Below are 19,942 nucleotides of genomic sequence, written 5' to 3' on the forward strand. Positions count from 1 at the left end.
TTTTCTGTGAATTGGAGTTTTCTGCAATGAATGCAACGAAAACTAAATTGCGGAATAGACTGGACATAAGGAACCCCATTCGAGTATCGCTGTCTCCCACCACCCCTCGATGGAACCATCTTGTTGCAGGGAAACAAGCCCAGGGCTCCCACTGATTCAGCGATATTGGTGTGTTGCAATGATTTTATATGTTCATACGGGGAGAGTATGTGCTGTGTGTTTAATATCCAAACGTTACTTAAAATGTTATGATGCTATTGACTTACTTATATAACCATATAACAATTACAGCACGGAAACAGGCCATCTCTGCCCTTCTAGTCGGTGCCGAACGCTACTCTCACCTAGTCCCACCGACCTGCACTCAGCCCATAACCCTCTATTCCTTTCCTGTCCATATACCTATCCAATTTTTCTTTAAGTGATAATATCGAACCTGTTTCTGCCACTTTTACTGGAAGTTCGTTCAACACTTACTTCACGCTCCCCTGATAATTGACTTATCACTATACTCATGCGAGGAAAATATGTGCTGTGTGTTTAATATTAAATTTGTTAGATAAACCCTTTTAGAAACGAAATTGAGTGTGTTAGCCACTTATCACCGATATTCTAGTCGTGATTAACACCCCCTCCCTCCCGAACAGAATTGTCAAAAACAATTTGCAGAGAAAAAAATCGGCAGGTACACACATGTGTGGGTCACGCATGCGCACTGGTGCCCGTGCAAGGCTTCCTGGTCATTGTAGTCTTTCTCTGGGTAAACACAACGTACTTGACTGCTACTCTTGTCCGTTGGCAACCCTACCCTCTCCCCCCCCACCGGGTCGGCCGGTCCGCAAGAATATTGTCGATATTAAACCGGTCCACAGTGCAAAAAAGGTTGGAGACCCCTGTGTTAGTGGAATACTCTTCTGTGGATTGAAAATAGACACTAGTAGCTGATGATCAGTAATGAGGGAAAACTTTCTCCCATACAAGTACTGGTTAAATGTTTTACACCCTAAGCTAGAGTCAAAGCCAATTTTTCAGTCTGTGCATAAATTTTCTCTGCAACAGTAAGGGAACGTGATGAAAAGGCTATGGGGCAATCATTTCTATCACTGAAAACATGACATAACTGCACCTATACCATAAGGTGAAGTGTCATAGATAAGCGACACTGGACAATATGGATCATGTAATGTGAGACAGTGTCAACAGTCACCATTTCCTTTACCTTTTAGAAAGCCAGTTCACATTGCTTTGTCCATTACCATTTCTTCTTGATCTGTAGTAATGAGTTCAAGAGGTGGAGCACAGTAGGCAGGTTTGACAGGAACCTGATTTAGTAGTTGACAAATCCTAAAACGGACCACAACTGTGGCACATTCTTTGGCCTGGGAGAGTTCACCACTACTTGAAATTTCTCAGCACACTTGTGCAATCATTGTGCATCAGTGGTGTGACCACCAAAGGTGATGCTTGGTTTAAATAATTCATACTTTTTGCATCGTGCTCTGAACCCATAATCTTCTAGTGTTTTTGACACTGTCTTGAGATTTTAGAGATGTTCTTTGGCATCCTCACCAGTAACAATGATGTCAGCCAGGTAACACTGAGAGCCTGGGGAGCCTTGCAGCACCTGGTCCATAGCTCTCTGCCAAATGCAGGTGCAGATGCTACCCCCAAAATAAGCCTATTATAGTGATAAAGCCCTTTATGAGGAACACTTGGTGAGAAATACTTTGCTGAACTATTTCCCTTCAGAAAGGTTTGCGAAGATATCCTTTATGCTGGGCAGAGGATATTGGTCTACCGGGTTGATGGTGACCTTAAAGTCACCACAGATCCTGACAGGCCCATTCTTCTCAATAACTGGGACCGCAGGTGTTGCCCATGCACTCCATTTAACTTTGAAAAGAATTCCTTCAGCCTCCATGTGACCTAACTCACTGGCTACTTTATCATGGATGGTATAAGGAAGCAGGTGGGCTTTGCAAAGCTTGGGTGTGGCAATTTAATTTAACACTATTTTATCCTTGCTATGTTTGGTTTTTCCAGTGCCATCCTGGAGCATAGCTGTGGCATCATCAATTAACTTAATTCACTTATAATGGATGGATCTCTATTCAAGTTGTAGTTGTTTTAGCAAATCTTGACCCCACAATGCTGGCCCTTCTGTTTTTACCACATACAAGTTCAATGTGGCTTGTTGATTGTTGTATTTCACTGTTACGAATATCAATCTATAAGCAATCTGTATGTTCTCCCACCCAATGCATTCAGCAAACCTCGCACTTGCTTCTCATCGGCTGTTATATTTGTTATTAAATACGGCTCAATTTGCTCAGTATACAATATCCAATTACCTCTTTGTGCATTCTAACCCGTCTATCTTTCCAATGTAGCCAGCAATTTCTGCATTTTTTTAATGACTATTATGACCTGGTACTCTATACTTTATATGCTTGTGTTAGGAAGGTTTAACGTAGAGATTTAATTTAACTTGTAAATTATTTGATTTTAATTATAGGTCAGATAAGTATTAATTATATTATAAATTGTATTTTTTCCAGCTTTGTAAGTTATTACAAAGTAAATTGTTTTTGAACTTTTTACTGTGCTCATGGACTGTTCTTCATCAAGTTATTGTATTGTGACACTGTTGTAACTATATGTTATAATTATATGGTTTTGTTAGTTTTTTCAGTCTTGGTCTGTCCTGTGTTTTGTGATATCACACCGGAGGAAATATAGTATCATTTCTTAATGCATGCATTACTAAATGGCAATAAAAGAGGACTGCGTGTCTTCATAATCTAAATTGTTGAAAGTTAAAAATGATTCTAATTACCTAATTTATTTTTGAATGAGCAAGATTACAAGTAATAAATTACACAGAAATTTGTATTTTTATTATAAAATCCATTCTGATGATTCTTTTTCCAAAATTAATTTGGTTCTTAGTGTAATGGGCATTCTGCTCACTGGAAGAACGTAGCAGGATCTGGGAAGAGATGAATGCAGATCCTATACTTCAAGAGACCTTAATTAAAAGATCGCAGCAAAAAAAACGGATTTCTCCACTCAACTATAAAGAAAGGCTCTTTGTCTTAACAAAGTCCAGATTAACATATTATGAAGGTCGTTCTGAGGTGAGGTCATTATAAATAACTTGGAAAATTTTGCCTTGCCTTACTGAATATTTTGCTTGTAAGTTTGTGTATGTTTTTTTAACTCAAGAAAATTACCCCTTGTTTCAGGTTTGTTTTAATATTTAGTTCAGCTTTTGTATGTTGAATAGATGCATGGAATGTAAAAGTTTAAAAACTATAATGAGTTGATGTTTAACTTTCTTTATTCCATCTGTCAGCCTATTTCATACACATTATATACATATATCACTAGTTTCAAATGTTTGGCCAAGGTTGGATATAATGCAACACACACAAAATGCTGGAGGAACTCAGCAAGTCAGGCAGTGTCTATGAAAAAGAGTATACATTTGATGTTTTGGGCCAAAATCCTTCTTCAGGACTGGTTAATGGTATAAAAAAGACTGAACCCTTGCTCTGTTCTGAAGCTGTCCTCGGCTCCCCCACTATTGAAAACATGTACTCCACATCCACTCTATTTAGAACTTTCAATATTCAGTAGGTTTCTATGAGATCCCTCCCCACCCTCGTTCTTCAAAACTCCAGCGAGTATAGACTCAGAGTGATCAAATGCTACTCATACATTAACCCTTTCTTTCCTGGAATCATTTTCGTAAAGCTCTTCTGGACTATTTCCAATGCCAGCACATTCTTTCTTAGATAAAGGGCCCAAAACTGCTCACGTACTTCAAGTGCATTCTGACCAATGCTTTGTAAAGCCTCAGCATTACATCCTTGCTTTTATATTCTAGTCCTCTCGAAATGAATGCTAATATTGCATATGCCTTTCTTACCACTGACTCATCCTGCAAGTTAACCTTTAGGAAATCTTGCACGAGGACTCCCGAGTCCCTTTGCACCTCTGAATTTTGAAGTTACTTCCTGTATAGAAAATAGCCTATGCCGTTATTCCTTCTACCAAAGTGCATGACCATGCCCATTCTTCTAATCTGTCTAGGTCCTTCTGCAGACCACCCCCACCCTCGCTTCCTCAAAACAACCTGCCCCCCTACCTAACTTCATACTGTCTGCAAACCTGGCTACAAAGCCTTCAATTCCATCTTCCAAATCATTGACATATAACGTGAACAGAAGTGGTCCCAATACTGATCTCTGCGGAACATTCCATTTGTCAGGCAAGATTTCCCTTCAAGCCTGATTCTCCTATTTTCTCATGCGCCTCCAAGTACTCCAAAATCTCATTGTTAATAATGGACACTAGTGTCTTCCCCAGCATTAAAGTCAGGCTAACTGGCCTAGAATTTCCTTTCTTCTGCCTCCTTCAGTTCTTAAAGTGTGGAGTGACATCTGCAGTTTTCCAGTTCTCTTGAACCATTCCAGAATATAGTGATTCTTGAAAGCTCACTAGTACAGTAATACCCCCACAGTCTCTTCAACTACCTCTCAAAACACTAGAGTGCGGTGCATGTGGTCCATGTGGTCCAGGTGACTTATCTACCTTTAGGCCTTCCAGCTTCCCAAGCACTTTCTCCTTAGTAACAACAACTACACTCACTTCTGCCCCCTGACGCCCTTGAATTTTTGGCATACCACAAGTGTCTTCCACAGTGAAGACTGATGCAAAAAGTTTAAAAAAGGATCTAGTGCTTTCCCAGCATATATGACAAATAAACTCTTCTCGGGCTTCCAGCTGGGTACAGGTATTGCTTTTAACCAACATTTCGATGATAAACTCTTCGATCTTCATTGGGGATGATGCCTGGGTATGTCTAATCTGGTGGTATTTATACTCCCATTGTCTGTCCCTCCTGATTTGGTTTGTCTTCATCCAATCAGGTTTCCACTGCCCCACCTTGTTTACAATCGAATTCCATTTCTTACTTCGAGTGAGACCTTCATCTTTGTTAAAATTCTTTTCCTCTAGTTTTATTCCAATGGCTTCCATCAAGTGATCCCAAAAGCCATTGGTGTGGCACAGTAAATTTGGAAGGATCGCCAGGATCCTGAAGAAATACTGGATTAATATAATCTACAAACCTACAAGGAATCTCAAATCACAGCTTATGTGTGTCAAGGATGATCTGGGGATCAGGATGACTGGTGTTTACAGGATTCCTGGTGAATGCGGAGCAGTGTATATCGGCCAAACGGTATGCACAGTGGAAACCCGCATCAAGGAGCACAGGAGGTGTATCCATTTGGGTTACCCGGAGAAATTAGTTGTAGCAGAATACTGCATTCGCAATGGCTATAGGATTGACTTTGACAGCGCAAAACAACTGTAGCATGCCAGTGGCTTTTGGAACTACTTAATGAAGGAAGACATTGAAGTAAAACTCAAGGATAAGAATTTTAACGAAGATGAAGGTCTCACTCTAAGTAAGAACTGGAATTCGATTGTAAACAAGATGAGACAGCAGAAACCTGATTGGTTCGTCCTCATCCAATCAGGAGGGATAGATGATGAGGATATAAATACCACTGGACTAGACATACCCAGGCATCTTCCATGATGAAGATGGCAGAGTTTGTCATTGAAATGTCGGTTAAAATCAATATCTGTATCTGGCTGGAGGCCTGAAAAGAGTTTATCTGCCATTTTTTCATCCCCGTTACTACCTCCCCAGTGTCATTTTTCAGCATTTCTGATATCCAACCTCACCTCTCTTCTATTCTTTATATAGCTGAAAAAAACTTTTTGTATCCTCTTTTATATTATTGGCTAGCTTACCTTCATATTTCATCTTTTCTCTCCTTATGGCTATTTTAGTTACCTTCTGTTGTTTTTTAAAAGTTTCCCTATCGTCTAATTTCCCACTAATTTTTGCTATATTATATGCCTTCCCTAGCTTTTACACTGTCTTTGACTTCCCTTGTGAGCCACAGTTGCCTCATCCTCATTTTAGAATACTACTTCTTTGGGATGTATCTAATTTGCGCCTTCCAAATTGCCCCCAGAAACTCCAGACATTGCTGCTCTGCTGTCATCCTGCAAGTGTCTCCTTCCAATCAACTTTGGCCACCTCCTTTCTCACGCCTCTGCAATTCCCTTTACTCTACTGTAATACTGATACATTTGACTTTAGCGTTTTCCTCTCTAACTCAGGGTGAATTCTATCATATTATGCTTCCTTTCTCCTAAAGGTTCATTTACCTGAAGATCTGGAATCAAATCTGTTTCATTGCACAAGCCCTAATCCAGAGTTGCCTTTTCCCTAGTGGGTTTCAAAAATAAGCTCCTTTAAAAAGCCATCTCATAGGCATGCTATCAATTCCCTCTCTTGAGATTCAGCAACAACTTGATTTTTCTAATCTACCTGCATATTGAAATCCCCCAAGACTATAGTAACATTGCCCTTTTTCTCCCATTCTAACTTGTATCCCATATCCTGGCTGCTGTTTGGAGGGCTATACATAACTCCCATCAAGGTCTTGCACTTTCTTAACTCTATTTACAGTCAGAAGCAATTCATTATTGACCCTACTCTTTTCCTGTGGTTTTGAGTTAATATTGTTAACTACTTCCTATTTTTTCAACCGAACAGGCCATAAGGTTGAACACTGTTAAAGTTTGTAGCAAAAATTTGCATTGTCTGATAAGATTCATCCGATTTAACACTTGTTTCAGTGCTGCCACAAACAATTTTAACAAAGCTTACTTGCGGCGAGGGTACACTTTAACAGAAGATACTTATTTCCTTTTATCCCAGAATTCTTCCTGAAGTAGAAAGCATTCAGTTTTATCTAAATTGTTAGTACAATTTGTACTGCTTGTCAAGGGCCAATTTGCAATGATGTCCTAATCTATATAGTTGCTCATCAGAATCAGAATGGTTAATAGAGGTATATGTCCATAGTAAGAAATGGCTGGATGGGTTATCTCCATTTCTTTCATTAGAGATTTGACCCTTAAAAACTGATGCTGAAGCTTCAGTACCATACTGAGATGAGGTTTCACTGTCAGATGCGAACAGTTAAAACTTAAGTTCCAACTGTTCTCTTGTTGGGTGGTTGCAGTTTTTTCAAAAATCAATTTTTGGTATCTGGGCATTCACAATTCTAACCCTGAGGCGTACTGAAGTGCATTGACTCATCCTAAGACTGATTTTTCAAGTTTGTTGAGTACAGTCATAAGCTATTTATTCTTGATCTTGTTCTGTTCCCTCATGATTGAGTCAATGCTGTAAACTTTTATACACATTGTTAAACAGAATAATTTACAAATGACTGGCACTATACTCGAAGAAAGGATAGTGAGTGACTGAGAACAACTGGAGATGGTGTTTCCATATGTCTGGACTTTATGTATTTCTTGGTGATAGAGGTTACACGCTTGGGAGATGGTATGCAGAAGCACAGGCTAGTTTCATAATTAGAATCAGCTTTATTATTAGTATTTTAAATGACATGAAAGCCCTCTTGTTTTGTGGCAGCAATACAGTGGTTAAGACATAATATTACTATAAATTACATAATAGTGCAAAAAATGGAATAAAATTGTTTCATAGACCTTCAGACATCTGATGGCTGAGGGAAAGAGGCTGTTCTGAATTGTTGAGTTTGGGTCTTCAGGCTCCTGGTAGGAATTAGAAGAGGGCATGAACAAGAGAAAATCTGCAGATGCTGGAAATCCAAGCAACACACACAAGATGCTGGAGGAACTCAGCAGACCAGGCTGTATCTGTGGAAAACTGTCGGTGTTTCAAGCCGAGACCCTTCATTAGGTCCTGAGTTCCTCTAGCATTTTGTGTGTGTTGTGGAGAAGCAGGCATGTCCCAAACGGTGAGAGTCCTTAGTGACAGAAGCTGCCTTCTTGAGGTACCACCTCTTGAAGGCCTCTTTGGTGGATTGAGTCAACAACCCACTCCAGCCTCTTTTGATTCTGTGCACCGGAGCCTTGACACCAGGCTGTGATGCAATCAGTCAGCGTGCTGTCCACTGCACATCTGTAGAAAATTGCAGGAGGCTTTGGTGACATAAGAAATTGAGCTGGCCGCTGAGGAACTGAAGTGCATTTTGTGGCTGTGACGGTGTTGGGGGAAATGACAGTTAAGTGTGGTGAATGTGGTATCTGTCAATACAACTACATTAAGTTAGATGGAACTGCACTTACACAGACAATTGGAGAATATTTTGTCACGTCCCCTCTCACTTTGTATCTGGAATTCAGCTTCTTCGCCCATGTTTGTGAAGAGATCTAGTAAAACCCCGTAGGTTATTAGTGAGTAATTGCCACATAATAGCACTGCAGAACTTGTGTTGTTTAGTTGATGGCTGTGAGTAGAATGTCTGGATTGTAATTAGCCATATTAGATGCCCTGTTTATTTTGTAACCACTGCTGTTGCAGGCAAATCATGCACTTGGAGTCATGGTTGTTGGATCACCAAAACTTTATCACAAATTACATGATGGAGTTCTTTAAATCAAGAGTCAGTCAAAGTACTAATCTGTTGTACTTTGAATCCCATCAGGAGTAAGATTTAAATACAGACAAAGGCATGCCATTTTTAGATGTTGCTAAAAGTATGTGGCAGTGTTAAAGAACTCTGTTCTCATCTATTGGTTGTAAGATAATTTAGCTCTGTGTATTGCAAGCTGTTTTTGCTGTTTAACATGCATGATAACTTCCAGTGGCAAATGATTTTCAGCAAAGCCTCTTGCTGTTCCTAGCAAGTCCTTTTGCACTTAGTGAACCACAGTTGATGCCTTGACTTGATAGCACTGGTTAAACAACGGATATATTAAGCCATTAGATTACAAATTGTGGTGGTGTACATTCTTGCTGTTGCTGCTGATTATCTACACTTTGAACTGTCAGAGCTGTTAAGAGTTTATCCCATTTAGCTCCATGCAATGCAATGAAGAATGCCTTCCTTCAATAGGACTTTGTCCACAAGGATTTTGTGGTGGTCACTTATGGATTGATAAGTTTGTACTGGTAGTGGTGAAGATGAAGTTAAGTAGAATTGTCCTTTGTTGATTCACTTACTACCTGACTCTGGCATTTAAATCCTTCAGGTCTTTGGAAGCTCAGTCAGTGGTGGTGCTACTAAGCCACTCTTTGTGATGGATATTGAGGTCCCTCACCCAGAGTACATTTTGTGCTCTTGCTACTTTCTGTGTTTCCTTGAAGTATTGCCTAATCCTGTGGGTGTATGCGAGAGGAGGTGAGAGGTCAAAGGTGGTGGATAGAAATTACTTTCTCCGTTTCTTTTTTTTGATGTTCTGCATGGAAACATCTCATTCCAAATGAAAACTTTTCTAAAAGATATTGTATTTAGACACTTGGACAGTGTTTGTGCAAGATATGAATTAGGGATTTTACAACCATAGTAATCAGATTTGCACAATCCATATTTTAATGCTGATACCCGAGCCCTGGAGTGAGTTTTGGGTAAATAGCCTTGACGTGAGACTCTTGCCATATCAACACGGAACAGTCTTTTAAATTTGATGGATGGGATGTTTTACAAGATTTAAGGAGTAGGCTGTACTCTGCCTTATCCTGTGCAGTTTCCGTCACATCATCTGTATTCAGCTTATAGTAGAAATGCACCTCTTGATGCAACGTAGTATTGCCTGGTGCATTTCCAATTGGAACATACAGAACAGTACAGCACCGGGACAGGCCCATTGCCCCACAATGTTGTGCCGAAGCAAATAAGTTATTAATCAAATGATCAACTAAACTATTCCTAATTACCTACACAGTGTCCACATCCCTCCATTTTCCTCACATTCATGTGCCTATCTAAATGTTTCTTAAAGGTCCCGAAGATACCTGCCTTCACCAGCACTCCAGGCAGCATATTCCAGGCACCCACCACTCCCTGTATGTAAAAAAAAACTTGTTTCTCACATCTCCTTTAAAATTACTCTCTCTTATTCCTTACAGTATTAGATATTTCAACCCCAAGAAATAAATATTGTCTGCCTACTCTACCTATGCCTCTCATAATCTTATTGACCTCTACCAAATCATCCCTCAGCCTAAAAGAGCCAAAAAGTCAGCCAGAGGTTAATAATTTAACTTTGATGGAGGGAGTAAGGAGCAGGAAAAGACAGCTTTACCTCAAAGCACAGCAAATGGTCAGGATGATGTAGGCTAAACAGAAGTGACGGAATTAGATCATTCACCTGCAGAACCTGTTTTCAATGACAAAAGACATTCAATGACTTCTCAGGAGGAGCATTGGTTAAAAAAAGGTCTCCCCTCTCCAAGCAATTCACAACTTTCTTCGAACTTCTTCCCATAATTCTGAACAGTTCTAATCTTGCACTCTTAACTACATGCTTATAATAACACAGGAGACTATTTGTCCCTTCAAGTTTAAGCCAGCACCCAGAGAGCACTTTATTATTCCTAACTCCTCTTTATTTTCTTTATCTCTTTAATGTATTTTCTTCCACACAGATTTTCTTGTGCTCCAGCATCTACAGACTCTTGTGTCTACATTCAAAGTAGGTTTCAGACATTAAGGAAACTAAAAGAATATGAGATTAGAACAAGAAAGTAGCACTAAGATAGAAGCAGGCTAAAAGGGTTCAAAAACTTACTTTTTATGTTCATATTTTGTGAATTGTTTTACAGAACCCAGAAAGTATTAAATTAGAAGTAATTATTTACCTTTAACCACCTGCTGTTTCTTTCTCTTTAAATCTGCTCTTTGTTTTTTCTTTAATTCTAACTGTATTTTTAAATCCAATGTAAGTAATTTATTCTCCCCCAAGCCAGTTACTGACACTATTTTTTCACACTAACCTACACTATCTCAGGCATTCTATTTCATTCTCAGCTCTCTACATTAATTAAGGGAATGGTGTTAGCTCTGATGATAGGACTCACCATTGCCCTCAATTCATCCTTACTGCTGAATAGCACACCAATTTTTAATTTTTGATGTATTAGAAACACAGTAATCTTTTTCCTATTCCAACAACCACAAATTATGGAGGCTTCCTTTTTTAACATTTAACTTCCTCATTGCATTAACTCAGTTAAGCAGTTGTTTCTGTTGATGATTTAAAGAATACTTCATATCCTGTACGGATGACAAGTGAGACAGAAGGGGTGGAGATGACCACATGACTATGTGGTGACAAATCCTTAAAGGGACACTACCCTTCCTATTGAGTGAAGCTTCAGCTGTCCCAAAGGAGGAAGAGGAGTACTTAAATCCAGCCGACTATTCACTAGTCAGATGATAATAAGAAATCTTTGATTTTTTTATTTAATGTTCTATAATTTTCAAATAGATTTTGAACTTATGTACTTTTAAAGATAATGAGAGCAAATAATTAAACAAAATTTGGTGTTGATTTTTAAAGTTATAATGATATTGATTGAAGAGATTTTTGAAATAGCAGTCCAATAATTTCCTTCCACACTCTCCATGAAGTGCTACAGGTAACAATAAAATTTTCAGATGCACTGTTAACATTTGTGGACACTTTTTTGCTTTATAAAATAGCAAACTGGAAACTTGTTTCAATTTCTGTATCGTGCACATTTATAATCAAATATACAAAGATTTACATTGTGTTTTGAACTACTTTTGGAAATTCTAGAATACACAAGTGAAGTATATGAGAAAGAAAAAACTTAAATGGGAGTTAGTTTGGGAAATTACAAGTTCTTTTTTAATGGAAAAATATTAATCAAAAATAGTTAAATAAATGGATGACAGTTTACTAACATTTTTAACGATCTAAGTTTAACAATTGCTCAATTGCTTCTAACAGGTCCCTTAAGAATACTAACTATTTAGAGACCAGAATGAATAAAGGCACTTGACAAGGTTATATGTTATGGTGCTTCATCTTTATGAAATGGAATTTAGGACTGTTTCCAGATCCTGTTATGCAGTTCAGATTCTTCATGAAAACTGAAGTGCTGGAGGCTTACATGTAACATTAGGAGGAAAATTAACAACAGTGGAATTGAATTTTCATGACTTAAGTTGCAACACTACCTTTTTTGAGTGGGGGAAAAAAGCAAATCTAATACACCAAAGCACTTTTTTTTAATGATGGTTGATTTTAAAAAAGAGAGGAAATTACCTTTTGCCAACTCTTTTGGTGGGGTAATAATCAAAGGGAGGGGGAGGTTCATTGTGATGTTATCTACCTGTTGGAATCTGGAATTAGAGTTATGCATCCTCAAAGTAGGAGAGACTTTGTGTTGCTATGTGTGATATATTTAAACTGCTCAAAGGACAGACATGTTGGTTATCTTGTATGCAGATTTTTCAAAGGTTCAAAGGTATATTTAATGTTAGAGAAATGTGTACAAAATACATCCTGAAATGCTTTTTCTTTGCAACCATCCATGAAAACAGGGGAGTGCCCCAAAGAATGAATGACAGTTAAATGTTAGAACCCCAAAGTTCCCCCCAGCTCCCTCCTCCCACATGTAAGTGGCAGCAAACAACAATTCCCCCTTCCCCCACCAGCAAAAAAAAGCATTGGCACCCGTAACCGAGCACTCAAGTGTGAGCAAAGCAACAGCAAAGACACAGACTTGCGGTATCCGAAAGGACTACTTTTTCACCCGTTATTTGACATACCACAGGCTCTCTCTCTCCGTAATAAGGGAGAAAGAGGTGTCTCCATTTCACAGCAAGAGGGGAGACATAACAAACAACTCGCTGGCTTACAATGTTATAAGTCCATTGTGTCACTTTTTCTGAGCTCTGTGCCCAAAGATCTCAGGTCTCTGAGTACGCAGCCAGAGATCTTCCACCTCCAATGACACACCGATCTCCTGCAGAGGCACCGACCTCAGATTCCCCCTGTCTCCAGAGCCACAAAATCTTGGTCCTCCGAAGGCAAGTGAAGCTCTCAGGCCAAGCCCTTGGCGTGCTGAATAACAGCCATTCGTGAAACCCCAAGAGCGGGTCCCATTCCCGCAAAGCACTGTAGTCAGCGTGTAACTCTGCGTCAGGATCTTCAAAAAAACCCTGAAAGGGAAATATAGAGATATTAAAGACAGAAATAGAGCTGTTTTCGAAGATGCAAGCAAAGGAGTCGCCATTAAGAGCCATTAATTCTCTGAAGCTCCTTCATTAGTTTTTGGATTTTTAAAATCATATGTGCTAAGTTTCATGTGCCTCTGCTTTCTATAGATCCTATACCAACTTAGAGCTAGATGGTGTATATATTATTCTGCATTTATTTTGTAAAAATCTGATATAAATTGGCTTACTAAGGCATTTCATTGGGCAGCTAAGAACCAGTAAATTGTTGTGGCTCTGCAGTCACATAAAGGCAAGTTTCCTTTCATAGAGCTATCTCATGCGCAAAGAGGCAAATCCAGACTAAACTTGAATCACTGAAGGATACTCAACAGGTGTGGAGGGGGTTGAATATGATCACCTGTTACAAAGAGAAATTGAAAGACACAAATGACAACAAAGCTTCATTTCCAGATGAGCTCAATGCCTTCTATGCTCACTTCCACCATCAAAACATGGAAGAGCCTTCCCAAATTCCCAAAACCCCTAATGACCCTGTGTTTTCAGTCTCTGAGGCTGATATGAGAGCAGCCTTCAGGAGGGAGACTCCATGAAAAATATCCGGCCCAGATGGGGTATCTGGTCAAGTACTAAAGATGTGCTCTGAATAACAGGCTGGAGTATTCACTGACATCTTTAACTTCTTGCTTTGGCAGTCTTAGGTACGTACCTGCTTCAAGCAGGCTTCAATTATGCTGGTGCCTAAGAAAAATGTGGTAATCTGCTTCTGCGACTAATGTCCAGTAGCACTTACATCCATAGTGATGAAGTGTTTTGAGAGGTTGATGAGGTAATATATTAATTCCTCTCTGAGAAGCAACAAGGATCTGCTCCAGTTTGCCTCCTGGCACAACAGGTCCATAGGAGATGCCATTTTATTGGCTCTGAGCTGAATCCCAGAACACCTGGAGAGCAAAGAATATACACCAGGACGCTCTTTATTGGGTAAAGCTCAGCATTCAATACTCCCATCTCCTCAAATCTAATCAATAAGCTTCAAAGACCTTAACTGCAATACCTCTTTGTGCAGTTGGATCCTCAATTTCCTCATTCTTGAAAACCCCAGTCAGTTCATATTGCCAACAACATCTTCTCCACAATTTCCATCAGCAGAGGTGCACTACAAGTGTGTGTGCTTAGCCTCCTGCTCTACTTGCTTTACACCTATGACTGTGTGGCTAAGCACAGCTCCAATGCCATATTTAAGTTTGCTGATGACACCACTGTTGTTAGCCAAATCAAAGGTGGTGATGAATCAGCACATAGGAGAGAGATTAAAAATCTGTCTGAGTGGTGCCACAACAATAACCTCCCACTCAATGTCAATAAGACCAAGGCACTGATTGATAACTTCAGGAGGAGGAAACTGGAGGTCTATGAGCCAGCCCTCATCGTAGGATCAGAGGTGAAGAGGATCAGCAACTTTAAATTCCTCCATGTTATCATGTCAGAGGACCTGCCCTGGGCCCAGCACGCAATGCAATTATGAAGAAAGCACGGCAGTGCCTCTACTTCCTTAGGAATTTGCAAAGGTTTGGCATGACATCTAAAACTTTGACAAACTTCTGTAGATGTTGGAAACACAAATGCCCTTGAATGTAAAATACTACAAAAAGCAGTGCATCACAGTTAAAGCCCTCCCAACCATTGAGTACATCTACATGGAAAGCAACATCTATCATCAGGAGCCCCCACAACCCTGGTCAAATTCATGTCTTGCTGTTGCCACCAGGAAAAAAGTACAGAAGCCTCAGGACTCTCACCACCAGATCCAGGAACAGTTATTTCCCTCAAACATCAGACTCTTGAACCTGTGGGGATAACTTCATTCAATTTTACTTTTCCCATTATTGAACTGTTTCCACAATTTATGGACTCACTTTCAAGGACTCTTCATCTGATCTTCTTGATATTTTTTATTTTGTATTTGCACACTTTGTATATTCATTGCTTGTCCATCCTTTTAGGTGCGGTCTTTCATTGATTCTATTATGTGTCTTGGATTTACTGAGTATTCCCACAAGAAAACAATCTCAGCATTGTATATGGTGAACTTACAATGCCTATAAAATGTATTCACCCCCCCCCCCCCGGAAGTTTTCACATGTTATTGTTTTACGATATTGAATCACAGTGGATTTAATTTGGCTTTTTTTGATACTGATCAACAGAAAAAGACTCTTTTGTGTCAAAATGAAAGCAGATTTCTACAGTGATCTAAATTAATTAAAAACAAAACACAATATAAATCATAATATAAAACACAAAATTATTGATTGGATAGGCATTCACCCCCTTCAAGTCACTATTTAGTAGATACACCTTTGGCAGCAATTACAGCCTTAAGTCTGTGTGGATAGGTCACTATCAGCTTTGCACATCTGGACACTGCAATTTTTCCTCATTCTTCTTTATAAAACTGCTCAAGATCTGTCAGATTGCATATGGATCATGAGTGAGCAGCACTTTTCAAGTCCAGCCATAAATTCTCAGTTGGATTGAGGTCTTGACTCTGACTTGGCCACTCCAGGACATTAACTTTGTTGTTTTTAAGCCATTCCTGTGTAGCTTTGGCTTTATGCTTGGGGTCATCATCTTGCTAGAAAACAAATTTTCTCCCAAGTCGCAGTTCTCTTGTAGACTACATCAGGTTTTCCTCCCAGATTTCCCTGTATTTTGCTATATTCATTTTAGCCTCTACCTTCACAAGCCTTCCAGGGGCTGCTGCAGTGAAGCATCCCCACAGCATGATGTAGCCATCACCATGCTTCATGGTAGAGGTGGTTTGTTTTTGATGACGTATGGTGTTTGGCTCACGCCAAACATAGCATTTAGTCTGATGGCCAAAAAGCTCAATTTTGGTCTCATCAGACCATAGAACCTTCTTTCAGCTGACAGAGTTTCCCATTTGCCTTCTTGCAAAATCTCTTTGTCACTCTTCCATGAAGCTGTGACTGGTGAAGCACCCAGGCAACAGTTGTATGCAGAGTCTCTCTCATCTCAGCCACTGAAGCTTGCAACTCCTCCAGAGTTGTCATATGTCTCTTGTTGGCCTCCCTCACTCATCCCCTTCTTGCATGGTCACTCAGTTTTTGAGGACAGCCTGCTCTAGGCAGATTTACAGCTGTCATATTTTTTCCATTTCTTGATGATTGACTTAACTGTACTCCAAGGGATATTCAGTGACTTGGAAATTTTCTTGTATCCATCTCCTGATGTGCTTTTCAATAACCTTTTTGCGGAGTTGCTTTGAGTGTTCATTTGCCTTTGTGGTGTAGTTTTTGCCAGGATATTGACCCACCAGCAGTTGGACCTTCCAGATACAGGTGTATTTTTACTACAATCAATTGAAACACTTTGAATGAACCCAGGTCTCCAAAAATAGATTTCCTTTCAACTAATTATGTGACTTCTAAAACCAATTGGCTGTACCAGTGATGATTTGATGTATCATATTAAAGGGGGTGAATACTTATGCAGTTAATTATTTTGTGACTTATATTTGTAATTAACTTAAATCACATTATAGAGATCTGGTTTTACTTTGACATGAAATAGTCTTTTTCTTTTGATCAGTGTCAAAAAAGCCAAATTAAATCCACTGTGATTCAATGTTGTCAAACAATAAAACATGAAAACTTCCAAGGCACTGTAATGTACTTTGATAATAAATTTACTTTGTACTTTATAGTCTCGTGGAAAAGATCACTGAAAGAGGAAAGTAAGTTTCCATTTATATTATGCCTTTCCTTAAACTCAGATTATTCAAATGTTTTAGTTTTTTCAAGAGGTTTAGATGTATGAATGGACTTTTGGCATGACCTGGTAGTTTGAAAAACAAAAAATATTATTCATTAAAAGAAACTGAACTCTTTCTCAGAGCTCGTTGACATTTTATGTATTCCTACTTAACTTAAAATCTTTGATTACGTAATGCGGATCAAAAACAGCAAGTACAGTGGATTCCAGTTAATTGAGCCACATCGGGCCCAATACATTTTGGCCCAATTAAGCAGCTCCTCAATTAGCTGATGTTTCATGGAAATGGTTAAAAAGGGATTAAAAAAAAAGACAAGTTACAATTTAACTGAGTAACAAGTGATGTGTTTAAATGAAATACAGAATAAATTAGTTCACTGTCAATACTACTACAGTAATATAAAATTTGTGTATTTGTTCCCGATAGTTATCAATGGAGGAAATAATCCAGTGTACATAATGGAAAAAAATCAGCACAGTCACCTAGTGCAGATAATGTACTGCCTTCTTTCAATGCTTTTGATGGTTGCATCCTCCAACTCTTCGTTTTCATTGTAACATTTAAGATGGTCGATGATACCTTCAAATTCTTCGTAGTATGTAACTTGTTGAAGTAGTGAAATAATTTCATGTTTATTTTTGGCCGTTTCTCGCATCTCCAAGCTTGAATGCTTGAAACCGCGGTGAGTTAGGGCTTTACTCTTTGGAGAGAAGGAGGATGAGAGGAGACATGATAGAGGTATACAAGATAATAAGAGGAATAGATAGAGTGGACAGCCAGCGCCTCTTCCCCAGGGCACCACTGCTCAATACAAGAGGACATGGCTTTAAGGTAAGGGGTGGGAAGTTCAAGGGGGATATTAGAGGAAGGTTTTTTACTGAGAGAGTGGTTGGTGCGTGGAATGCACTGCCTGAGTCAGTGGTGGAGGCAGATACACTAGTGAATTTTAAGAGACCACTAGACAGGTATATGGAGGAATTTAAGAGGGGGGGGGGTTATATGGGAGGCAGGGTTTGAGGGTCAGCACAACATGGTAGGCCGAAAGACCTGTAATGTGCTGTACTATTCTATGTTAGATGAAACAGTTCTGAATGATCTTACTGCTTATTTCTCAGCAACTATCAGTGACAAAAATCACTGCTTTTTGAACACCAACACATGCACCTGGCGCTACTTTGAAAAATGGTTTTGTTCAAGCATAGCATCGTGTCTAATGGCTACTCAAGTGCATGCATCTGACACTAGTTAAAAGCTCTTCAGCAACAGTATTCTGTCCCAATTAAGTGACATCGTGTCCCAAATAAATGAAGAGAATCCCAGCTACTTACTCAATTAGTTTTTGCTCTTTAAGCATTTTCCCAAATAAGCAGATGCCCCGATTAACTGATGGCCTAATTAATCGCAATGCACTGCAAATGCATTCCAATAGCTCAAGAAAACATTCAAGGCTGTGATACTATATTGTCAAATCATTAGCAATATATTGATTTTCTTATATATGATTAATTACACAATTAACAAAAATATCAAAAATAAGTTTTAGAATGATTCTCCTTGCATCCCATATTTTTTTTGAAATGAGGAACCTTATTACCGGAGATTCCTGGTTAGAAAAAAAATTCTGAAGCTTTTCTTCATGAGCACCTTGTACTTTTTGTCAATTACAGGAGCCAACTGTAAGAATGTGGTTTCATATAATTGTATAAGTAACTTGAACTAGCATAATTTACTTTTGAATCATAATCATTTGTCAAATATTTCTACCTTATATTTATAAACCAAATTTGAAATTTCATGTGAAAACAATTCACTTGCAGTGAAATTGTAAATAGAATTAGTTAATTTGTTACTGAGCGAAGTAATTTGCCAGACTGCAGCTCCACAAACTTGGTACAATGGTAGTTTGATCAGCAGATGTAATTGTTTAGTAGATAATAATGATTATTTGATTTAAAATTGGAATTTGGTGTTTAATATTTTTAAAGTCATAATGTCATGTCATAAATACAGGCATTGTTTAAAATTTAGTATACATATTGATGCCTTATGAGACTGGCCCTTGGGTTTGAAAAATTTTAAGGATGGGTACAACTGCTTTTTGAAATAATTACAGGACATTTTGGAAACACTCAGCAAGTCACGTGGTGGGAAGCTAGTTAATGTTTCAGGTTGACCCTTCGTCATTCCAGGAAAGTGAGATAACAAGTTTGTTTGTCACCATTTCTGGCCTCTGGGCAGTGCTGATTTCAATTGTCTCTGCTTCTGGTGGCTTTTCCTTCATCTGAGTAGTTACCAACGATGTTCCCTATAAGGTGAGTGCACACACACCTACTACTTTTGCTACTAGCGCACAAAGGAATTCAAACCGTACACAAAGGGTTATCACCCTCTACCTCATTGGCATGTTAAGTATATTTCACGATTATACACAATCACATTTCCTTTTCTGGTTTCTGATGCGGCTGGCATTGACAACGTGGAGTTTGCAACGATTTGTCTGCTGATTGTAGAACTGGCTTATTTATACTGTTTTATTGAAGAAATTATTCAGTGTGCACTGGGCAAAAAACACAAGATTTTTGTGCACACTGGTCATTACAAATTAGAGGGATCATTGGTTACCAACCTTTTGAATTCCCCCTCTAAAACATCCTGTGTGCCATCTTTCATATCTTCTTTGAAGTTGTTCCTTAATACCTAACTTTTTTTGCAAAATAACTCTAATATCATCACTTTATTGCTCATTAAATCTTTTGTGGTGTGGGACTTCTGTTAAAAATACAGGTACAAGTAAATTATTGTTGAGGAGGATCGCAAATTAATTTGTGTCAGAACTACAATATACTCAGTAATCAGCATTTTATTTCCTAATTAAAATAAGAAAGTACGCTGGCGTGCTAGATGTCTCCGAGTGAAGGCGACCAGATAACTTTTTCCTTTGCTTTGTGTGACGCATCTTTTTTGACTGCAACATGTTATCTCTTAACACTATTGTCTATTGAAATCCTGACAGATAGTCAAAAAAAGATATTCAAAATAATTTCACCAAATTGTGTTGGACATTTTAAAT

General features: G+C 38.8%; 1 protein-coding gene across 4 annotated transcripts in view; it reads left to right on the forward strand.

Moving 5' to 3' along the window:
* The window catches only part of tec (tec protein tyrosine kinase), a 161,749-nt gene that overhangs the window by 24,304 nt on the left and 117,503 nt on the right, over nucleotides 1-19,942 (forward strand). For 3 of the 4 annotated variants that reach the window (XM_072252748.1, XM_072252747.1, XM_072252750.1), the window contains exon 2: nucleotides 2,950-3,137. In XM_072252748.1, the coding sequence (XP_072108849.1) occupies nucleotides 3,000-3,137 (138 nt within the window). In that variant the 5' untranslated portion in view covers nucleotides 2,950-2,999. Of the gene's footprint in view, nucleotides 1-2,949; nucleotides 3,138-19,942 lie in introns of those variants that run through there. The other variant, XM_072252749.1, reaches the window with a different exon arrangement.

This window comes from Mobula birostris, chromosome 3 (assembly GCF_030028105.1).
Source record: "Mobula birostris isolate sMobBir1 chromosome 3, sMobBir1.hap1, whole genome shotgun sequence".
Taxonomy (NCBI): Eukaryota; Metazoa; Chordata; class Chondrichthyes; order Myliobatiformes; family Myliobatidae; genus Mobula; species Mobula birostris.